General features: G+C 38.4%; 1 protein-coding gene across 1 annotated transcript; it reads left to right on the top strand.

Annotated features, from left to right (window-relative positions):
- Nucleotides 1-6,184: 6,184 nt before the first annotated feature.
- On the top strand, nt 6,185-8,587 carry ciao2b (cytosolic iron-sulfur assembly component 2B). The gene is made up of 5 exons (XM_058651869.1): nt 6,185-6,413; nt 7,071-7,148; nt 7,468-7,593; nt 7,757-7,802; nt 7,998-8,587. Exons 1-5 carry the CDS (start codon nt 6,285-6,287, stop codon nt 8,096-8,098), a joined length of 480 nt encoding a protein of 159 aa, XP_058507852.1. The 5' UTR covers nt 6,185-6,284; the 3' UTR covers nt 8,099-8,587.
- Nucleotides 8,588-10,426: the final 1,839 nt, after the last annotated feature.

Below are 10,426 nucleotides of genomic sequence, written 5' to 3'. Positions count from 1 at the left end.
TCCACCGGAGGGTCGTGGGGGGGGTTGCTGTGCCAATCTCAGCTGGCATAGGGCGACAGGTGTCACCTACGGTCAATTAAGAGTGTCTAATTGAACGAATCCCCATGTTTTTGGACTGTGGGAGGAAGCCGGAGAAAACCCACACACACACGGGGAGAACATGCAAACTCCATGCAGGATCTTCTTGCTGCAAAGGCAAGTGTCTTATTAAAATATATTAAAGTAAAAGAATACATGGCAAATACTCTTCAAAGTACTCTTTTTTTATTTCCAAACATTCAACATCTCATAAAACAAAAAAGGCATCATTGGAGGACCCTATACAAAGCCTCTAAAATTAGTGAACGTTAACGAAAAATACCCCCACCAAACAAATGATGGAGCTGGGAACTTGTTATTTGGTCTACCCCTTCCTGGGATATGTGAGCCTTGTCTGGTGAAGGCACAGCATCCCTGCATCACTGACAGCTGTGGGAGAGATAAACAAACAAGGGCATTTTTTGAGAGGCGAAAACTGACCAGCTGATTTTTACAAAATAACCATTAATTGATATTTATTCATAACCTTACACTAAATAATGCACATTGCAGTACCACTGTAACTTACCTTATGCCTTTCATACAGTCAGTACAGGCAGGGCAGTAGTGGAGAGGGCGCACCGGTCGATGGCAGACGTGACACCTGCGTCTTGTCTTCCTGTCGAGCCTGTTGGGCAGTCAGCCCCCTTAGTGAGGACTAAGGGACCTCTGCTTTTTGTTGTCACTGGTCTTGCCACCTGCAGCAGTGACAGGTGTAGGGTAGATGAGGACTCTGGGTTGACAAGATAGACTTGAAGAGGGGAGCCTCTGCTCTGCCCATGGCTTGATTGGTGTCAGTGTCAAAGCCTGCATATACTGCCTCCTCTTCATGGCATTCTCTTATGATCCATGAAGATATCACACCAGCGTTCATCATGCCATAGAACACGCCACCTCTTGGTTTGCCGGCCAGGTTTTACTCACCGTGTGCTGCATATGAATAATGTCTTTAAATGGAAAATTGAAAGATTTATATGATCCAATCATGCAAAATACATGTATTAGCTTTTCAACAGCAACAACACGATACCTTTAGTGAGAGAATAAGGAAATGTATAAAGATGTTGGGATGTTGGAATGTAGGAAACATGGAACATTACTTTTCCTCACAGTAACGGTGCACACAGGAGAATATGAGCAGGACAGTGGAAAAATACATGTGTTCCTGTTATAATGGAGCACATATGATAGGTTGACACATTGTACTTGTGACTCACAAGTGATGGACAGCAGTGTTTTCAGCAGGTAAACTAGATCACAATGTTTTTTTTAAATCCCACATATCCAAAGCTTCACTGTCAGAATGCAAACAGAAGTTTCAAACTAGTTTGTATTTCTCAGCTGTCGATGTTCAACCTCATGATTGTATGTTTTATTCAGTAATTCATAAATGATGGGGTGCAACTCGTTATGTGAGAGGCTCTCTGCAGATGCACAAACCCTCTAACAAAACCAGTGTCTAATATATTCCATGGAACTCACCACTGGCCAAAAGCTATATAATACAGAAGGCCATGGTCCCCGTGGGCTTAATTATAGAGCCAGTAACAAATCTTAAACAATCTAAACCTGTCAGATACAAATAACTGACCTCATGAATAATTGGTCAGCTGTCAGTGAACAGTAAAGTTGCTGTCATGCTAAAATCACTCACTCATTAGTCACTCATTTCCATATTGTGGCCTTAGAGCAATAAACAGACATGTGCACTTTTCTTTGTCGAGTTTTTGCTCAAAATATAAAAGTTTGACTGATTCTCTCCTGAATTTTCAACAAGAATTCCAACAAAACACAGTTCCCCGCATGTCAAGGACCATCATCATTACACTGCTGTGTGTTACATAACAATAACAAACAATTGAATTACCGGTATGTTGTGTTTGAAGGTAAAAGTGACTCAAACTGCCAAAAAAAGTTGGTGTAATCATAGAAGTAATGGAATAATGTCATACAAACTGGGGACTAGCTATGCTCAAAGGTATTTCACTCAGACATTCAAGACCCCGACTCGCTGTTCTGTGGTCTGGGAGTGAGCATTGTTGTTCCCTGAATATCAAGGACCAATGTATTCCTTTTTTCTCATGACATGCACATCAGCTGTGCTGCTCTTGGGACACCAACTACAGAGTTAGTCGAGGATTAAGACCCAGTTCTAAATAAATACAGGAGCCATCATGTATGCGACGGCAAGAAGAAACCAGAATAAATCATCTGATACACACAGTGCATGACAGCTGCTGACACATGTAGTCAGTGCTACTGAGTTACTGGCGGCGTTAGGAATTTTAAAAAGGCTGGTTTAAATGCAGAGGGGCTGAAGTTTCACCACTCTGAATGTTAACCATCTTCATATTATTCATTTTTTTCACCAATATTTTGACAAATTGACGTTATTTATTGCACAGGATGAATCTGTATGCATAACAAAGCCCACCAGGCCTCTACATTTGTCACATCTAACTCCAGCATATTTGTTATTGTTTTGCGAGCACATTTTCAAGTTCAGGTACAACTTCAGAAACAAATTTCAGAGATAAATGATTGGTTTTTTTACTTCAGTTGCTTTAGTTGCTGTTTAATTAACATTTTTTGTCTGCAGGCATTTCCTGATATATGAGATTATAAGTAGAATCTTGTTAAACTAATAATGTAAATAAATCTTTTTAATGAATTTATGATTAAAATGAGCAATCCTCTTGAACCACACCCAGTTGAACTCTACAGAAGGTGGGCGCATGAGGAGCAGCCGCAGGTGGTGTACAAAGAAACCAGTCTGGAGAAACAGGAAGTCAACCAGATAATAACGTGTTGATCGATGGCGTTGTCCATCCGTCCATTTTCTACCACTTTATCCTCCACAGGAGGGTTGTGGCAGGTGCTGTGCAAATCTCAGCTAACATAGGGCGATAGGTGGGGTCACACCTAGGACGGTTCCGTAGAGACAAACAAACCATTCACACCTACAGTCAATTTAGAGGGACCAATTTACCTAATCCCCATATTGCATGTTTTTGGACTGTGGGAAGAACCGCGTGGCCTCGATGGCGGTGTATTTAGGCAAATCACTTTTTTCCAAACACTGTCACCTTCTCTCGTTTACACATTTGAGTATTGTTTTCACACCTGAACAGCTATTTTCACCTTCAAGGCAAGCAAGTAAATCAGCATGTTGTAAAAACACATGTAGCTCATATGCAAAACCAGCCTAACACGCTACCAAGAGAAGCTACCTGCCATCTGAAACCCTACAAAGTACAAAGAAAACAAGCGCTGTCTTTTTTTTCTTTTCTCTCTCTACAACCAGTACTCACTGAATCAGCAGTCAAAGAGAAGCAAAAACAACATGCACGTTACGCAGTGACATACTGTAAATCATAAATTATGTCTTACCTTTGCTGCTGTTTCATCAAAATAACTTTTTAAGTTTGAGTCCAAAGCTCCACTGCACTCTGCCAATCCAATGATACTGTGGTACTGTGAAATGATTCCAGGAAAATTTCACTGGTTTTGACTTCCAGGTCAAGGTCCAGCTGTGAAATAGGTCCCCCACTGAGAGGTCAGCCCAGTTTGCCCCCAACACAGCAGACTGACTGAAATAAGGTGCTTTAATGATGCCTTTTGCTCAAATATTCGAATCAGGTGCTGATCACTTGAATTGACCAATGACAGCAGAAGCACATTAGGTGTTACACCTAACACTACAGGTGTTAGTGATTTCCCAAGAAAAAAACAACTGTATTTTGCTGGAATGGATACTAATTTGTAACATATATTCAATTAAATGAGTTTTGTAGTTAGAAAACATTTGGCACAGATTGTGCTTTAAGGAAATTCACTTAAAATTGTCTTATTTACTCTAAAACTGTGATCTTTGGTGTGTTTCATCATCATTTACTCTGACCCAGTACTGACGCTTACACATCACTTGTGTTTACACACTTTCTATCAATACATTTTTTTTGTATATACCTTGTAATAGTTGTACAGATGTTCTCCATGCACTCCTACTCCAAGAAATTTGACTCTGGTTAAAAAAAGGTAATCGTTTTGTTTCCATTGACCATCTTAAATGCAAAAAAAGAAGCAAATGTCAAGATTGTTGGTGTAAATTTTCATAATTAATAATAAAACACTTTGTTATTTTCCTGCGCTATTGCCCTTCTGTGTGACATTTAAATTACCAAGGGCTGGCGTGTCAACAGTCAAAGGCAGCCTTATTATATGCACATTTTTTAAAAGGTGAACACATCGCGTTGAAATGAAGCTTTTTATATCGACTTCAGCAGCTCATTAAGATTCTGCACTGATGAAATCAGCATTTAGATGTGGCCACGGGCTCTGCTGGTGATGGACTTGTCACTACTCAAGTGAAGGATAGAGAGCAAGGGAACTTTTCTCCTTTTTTTTAAATAGGTCTCCCATCAGTCTTTACTGACAGTCAAAACATGACTGGGCTTTCTAGTCAAATATGTTGAAAGCTATCAGGCTGGCTTTGAATGTAGAAAGTTCAAGTGAAATAATCAAAAAAAATGTTTCAACTACTTTTGTTTATCATAATAGATAATGATGAATTATACTAGAATATGTGGCATCCAGAAGCTTATGTTGTCCTTTGACTGTGTATTTCAAGACAAACTGCACAATTTTACAATACTGCTGCATTGTAGAGCTAAAATGAGCTGCCACTGCCATCTGGTGGACAAATAGAGTCACTACCAGACAGTAAGACACATTTCACTTTCACATCTTCAGGTACATCCTCTGGGTGTACACTGCATGTTACTGCTGGAGTAAAAAGTACAGAATTGTTTACATTAAAATTCAATTCAGCATTTATGTACCATACAATAAAATGCTCAAGTTGAATAACAAGTGCCTCATATTTGCCAAAGAACACTAATAAGAGCACTACATATAAAATTAACAGGCAGTTTGTTTACAATTTCTTCCACAACCCAGTCATTTCTGACATGAATTTAAAATTTTTGGGTCTGCATCCTGTGGCTCTAGAGCCGCATGTGACTCTGCAGCCCCTCTGCAGTGGCTCCCTTTAACACTGCAATAAAAACAATGTGTTTGTATTAATTTTGCCAAAAAAACAATTGAACAACGAGGTCTACTTAATTCTGTTTTATTTTATACAGAATTAAGTAGACCTAATTCATACTAGTGTTTGGTTTTGGGGGGTAAACCACATTGGGTTTCCAATGAAAGTGATAAGCGACCTCCTTGTGATGTTGTCTGCAGTTGATCTGCCCTCTTTATTGTTTCCTTCTTTAAACTCCACATTCCTGTACCTTTTCTAAATTGTTTTCTCAAATGCCTCTGTCATTTTCTGTTGTGACTGCTTGGTGTTTTCCTCTACCTTTCGTTATGTGTTTTCTTGATCCTTTTGTTTGTCCTTAGCAAATTAACAGTAGTCCTCAGGGAGTGTTGTTGCAGACAACTACATTTTAAGAACATAGCATTATTGATGCAATATACAGCACTACTACACAAAGTGCGTTGGCAGTAAGTAAGTGTTTATCTACCATTCTCTTAGGCTACTCATGTACCATTCCTCAAGGAATATATTACTAAATTAATAAATTGGCAATAAAACAACTATGGTGAACAAAACATTAATTATCAAGTGAGTTGCACCCCAGCTGCAGTTATATATAAGATGTGCTGCACCTGTGGCAATAAATTAATATTAATTAACACAAAACTGCTTACCTTCAGCCAGCGGTTTCCTGAATTGATGGCTTCTGATAGGCGCATGAGCAATCCAGCGTATTTCTGTTGTACGCATACACATTAACACATAAATGTCAGAACATCGGCATCACCCAGTCATTTTGTTTGGTATGAAACCATAAGCAATATGACTTTTTTTATTTATTTACATGTAATGCCACTACTGGCTTTATTTATTTAGCTCTTTATGTTGTGAAAACTGTTTGAAGAAACAAAATACAACGAGACTCTGAACATTTCAAATGTTGGTTTAGAGAACGCCTTTTCAGTTTATCAGGTTTTTTAATTATTATTATTTTAAACCGTACTGTCTCTTTAACGCGTTTTCCCTGTCGCCCTTTTGGACTCTATCGCTTTCCGTTATTCCAGGAAGTGCACGCACTACGCAGTGTGTTTGGTAACTATAGCTAGTTTGAATTTAAATTCTGACTTTCATTGTTCGTCGTGGACTAAAACAGCCAGTAAACATGTCTGGAGGGACTCGTCTGGAGAACGCAAACCCTGTTATTTTCCAGCGGTCTGGAGAGAGACTGTTGACGGCGTCAGATGAGGATGAAGACGTCCATGATCCGATCGACGACAGAGAAATATTCGATATCCTGTCGTAACTTCCGTTAGTTTATTTTTCTCTGGTTTTACTAACATACAGCAAACTGTGCACTTCGTAAACTGTATGATTAATGTATGGCCAGTTTGTTTAGTTCCGCATAGTCTATTTACATTATTATATATTATACATGTAGAGGAATCAGCTTCATGTACAAATATAAACTATTGATCTTTGGAATTTAGCCATTTGTCATTCAATAATTGGCAGTTAATTGTTTTGAACCAGTAGTTTAATAAAAGGCACAGTAAATGTTACTCTATGCGGTCATTTCCGGTGAATATAACTATAGCTGTATTAAATAGCATCACTCTATTTAATGGTTTATTTGAACAGTAGCTATGTTGACATGTTTTAGCATGTGTTACTGATCACATTAACGATTGCTCTTCGTGAAGAAACGTGAGTCAGCGTCATTATATAATTCCATCTCTCAAGCTTTGGCTCTTTGACAATCTTCAATTCAAGCTTATAAGCAGATGTGATAAGGTGCATATTTGATTATCATTATATTATTGAAATTGCATAACTTCAGATTGTTACTATTTGGAAACACGACAACATTAATAATCGTGCTACAGTTTATTGCACATAGAGGCAGGACAGTTGTTGTTATGTTGTCTTAATTCTTTAACTAAAGCTACATCTGATCAGAGCCATCAACGACCCAGAGCATCCTCTGTCTCTGGAAGAACTCAATGTGGTGGAGCAAGTCAGAGTCAAGGTATCACCGTACATTCATATTTTTCCTGGTTTGTCATTGTTTCCCTCCAGGTTTATTAGAATGTGAACAGGGGAGAGCAAGATAACTACAGCCTTTACTCCCTCTCCTTTGTTATTTTTAAATTACAGGAGAAAAGTTAACTAACATTCACAATTTAACCTTTATCAGCAAATTATTCATTGTCTTCTCCATCCTAATTTCTTAAATGAATACTCTGACCCTGAAAGCAATTTTTAACAAATGAAGTAAACTCTTTAAGGCATTCTGTAAGTAGAAGTATGTTGTTTATGAAGTATCTATCTGTATGTCTTTATCACAGGTGAATGATGCAGAGAATTCAGTGGGTGTTGAGTTCACACCCACAATCCCTCACTGCAGCATGGCAACACTCATCGGTCTGTCAATCAAAGTCAAGCTCCTACGCTCCCTTCCAGCCAGGTTCAAAGTACGTTTGTGTGTTTTGGCTGAAGAGATGTACATTTAACACCACTCCTTTTGATTTGAGTCTTTAAGTTAATATAAACACAATATTGTGACACTTCTATGTGTCTGAGTTTTATTTTGAAGGTCCACTCTAAATGCAGGGGTGTTTTTCTGTTTCTGCTCAGATTGATGTTCACATCACTCCTGGGACTCATGCGTCAGAGGAAGCAGGTAAAAAACAAATCATAGCAAGTCATATGTGATAGTCCCAGTATTATTTACTCGCCAATATTCCTTGTGTGCTTCCTGTTTATTCTGGTCAACATGAGATACACTGTAAACAAAAGTATTCTAGTGTAATAGTTACTGCTCATTTGTGAATGTGTTGGTATATTGTGTGAGATGTTGTTGTTGTCTTCTGTGCAGTGAACAAACAGCTGGCAGACAAAGAGAGAGTGGCTGCAGCTCTGGAGAACTCCTCGCTGCTTGAGGTGGTCAACCAGTGTCTGACCAACAGGAGCATCTGAGCAGCCTATCATCTTTATTTGTGCCTTCTTCATTCCGCCTTGAATGTATTTTCAACGGTCAGATGTGTTTGGCTCTTTCTTTGACAAGTGAGATGTGTCAGCCAAGCTGTCTGTCTGTCTGTCTGTCCACATACGGTATCACCTCACTGATGAACAGCTCTGACTTGTGGACACTTTCTGATCCTGCAAAACAAAGTCACAGTTTGTTTTAGAAGTACAGGGAAAGAAACCATGTTGACAACTGTGTCCACCCACAGAGAATACTGCAGAAGGGAGAGATTATTCAAGTTGTGAATTTGGGGGGAAATAAATTCTCCTATTTAGGTTTATATCAGAAGTTACCGCCCTTTCTTATAGGGCGGTATATTGTCACATGAGAAAACAATTGGGACTCATCTGCTTAGAGACTGTTCAGACACTTGTTTTCTGTACATTATTTTAATCCTTTAAAAATGTAATTCAATGTAATTTAAATAAATGATGACAATATTTGTGTTCTCGGTCCTTCTCTCTAAACTGGAAGATTTCCATTGATAAGTGAATAGTCTTGACTTAATCTTTTTAAACAATATGTATATGGTTATGCACCTTTAGTCTGCTGGAGTTGGTCCAAAAACTCCATATACATCATAAAATGTACAAAGACAGCAAAATAGTAGAGAAGGGTGCAGAGGTAATGATCATAGACCTAATAAGATAAAATATGCAAACAACCACCAGTGTCAAACCATGCTTGGGACCTATGGTGGGCAATGAAGTCTCTGGGAGGAAAAGGGAAAATTAAGTTATCAGACACTAATTATACAGCATGTACTCAATTAAACAGGCTGTCAGTAAGAGGTCTGACCTTAATCCACCTCTATCTAGTTATTAAATTAAAAAACAAGTTGACATTTACCATCCATGGTGCAAACTGCCTGTGTAATGTCCATATAATTCCACTAGATGTTGACATTGTCCTACTCGTGCCAATCGTCTCCAGCTGTGGAGGGAGACACTGTGGTGAAATTTCTGTCCATCAGACATGAGCACACAGCAGAGAGTCGTCCAACATGTTTTTCCACACACTCCCACCTCATTTACTCCACTAAACACATCTAAATGTCTTTAGGTCTTACTCAACCAGTTAAAATCTTGCCTAAAGTCTTCCATAACTGAATAAAATGGCAGATTCTGTCTCAGTGATACATTAATAAGAACCGTTTCCTCGGATATCTGACTTACAGAACCATGAAACCATGTTGAAGTTCACACTGTTGTGTAAGTTATGGTGAGAAAAAAACACCAAAACAAGTTCAGAGACTATCATTATCTTAGTGCAGTTGTATAACAACATATGTAACTATTTATTTTCAGATTATGATCTACATTTTTGAAAAAAAAAAATCATCAAAAATACATATTAGTAACAAATAAAAACACACTTCTTAGTGCCAAACACACTATGCCTATTACAGACACATTTATTTGTTGGGAGGAAGTAATAGCTTTTCCTGAGGCTCGACTAAAAAAAACAGATTTTTTTTCTCTCTCACTTGTTCCACATCTGGAAAAATTGCATCACAGCTAATACCCCGGATAAGAAAACCAGACGGCACAGCTGCATTAGCAGAAGCCAGAGTCCTGCAGAAACACAGTTAAATCAAACAAAACTGTACTCAGAGCAAGAAGAAGAACAAGAAGACAGTGTAGGAGAGAAACAGAGGACTTTGCGACATGTTACATATTTCTGTCAACATAATCTGTTGCACCACTGAAGAACAATATGTGATAATATGAACTGTTGTTTGTAGGCCGCGTGTGGCAGAGCAACCTTTTACATTTAAAATGTGATCAAACTCTGATCTAAAGTTATCAAATTAGTCAAATAAGTCAAATAAATAACACCCAGAAAACCTTGAGCAGAGGCCGTTTCATTATTTTTATATGTATGCTCATTATTTACTATATTAATTAATTTAACTGAAATTTTACTTTGATTTGGTGCTGACTCATGTTCTGTTTATTAACACAATGACCAATCGTCTAATTTAATTTCAACTCTCCTGTTCAGTAGGTACAAGTGTCTGTGCCTGAGGTGCCATAGGTGAAGTCTCCCTCACTGTGTGTGAGTGTGTGTGTGTGAGGGAGAGAACATCGATGCACTGTGGAGGTCAACAGGGGTCAAATACGTTCTGCAATGTGCACAAAGTATAGATACTTCAAAGCATAGGGCCACAGTTAGTTTTCCTTGTGACAGTTTTGCTCATTGACAATTTATGCATTGAAAATTTTAACAGACTTTATTTTTGGAACTAATTTTAGCTGATTTCTATAACCTACACAGTT

Source organism: Solea solea, chromosome 15, assembly GCF_958295425.1.
Source record: "Solea solea chromosome 15, fSolSol10.1, whole genome shotgun sequence".
In the NCBI taxonomy this organism is placed as follows: Eukaryota; Metazoa; Chordata; class Actinopteri; order Pleuronectiformes; family Soleidae; genus Solea; species Solea solea.
Note: the sequence above shows the minus strand (reverse complement) of the source record. Positions and strands in the feature narration are given on the sequence as shown.

Excerpts from the sequence above, each read along its gene's own strand:
- ciao2b (XM_058651869.1), top strand. The coding sequence starts at position 6,285 with ATGTCTGGAGGGACTCGTCTGGAGAACGCAAACCCTGTTATTTTCCAG. Across the intron at positions 6,414-7,070 it reads ACGACAGAGAAATATTCGAT|CTGATCAGAGCCATCAACGA; the intron begins ATCCTGTCGTAA and ends CTAAAGCTACAT. Across the intron at positions 7,149-7,467 it reads TGGAGCAAGTCAGAGTCAAG|GTGAATGATGCAGAGAATTC; the intron begins GTATCACCGTAC and ends TCTTTATCACAG.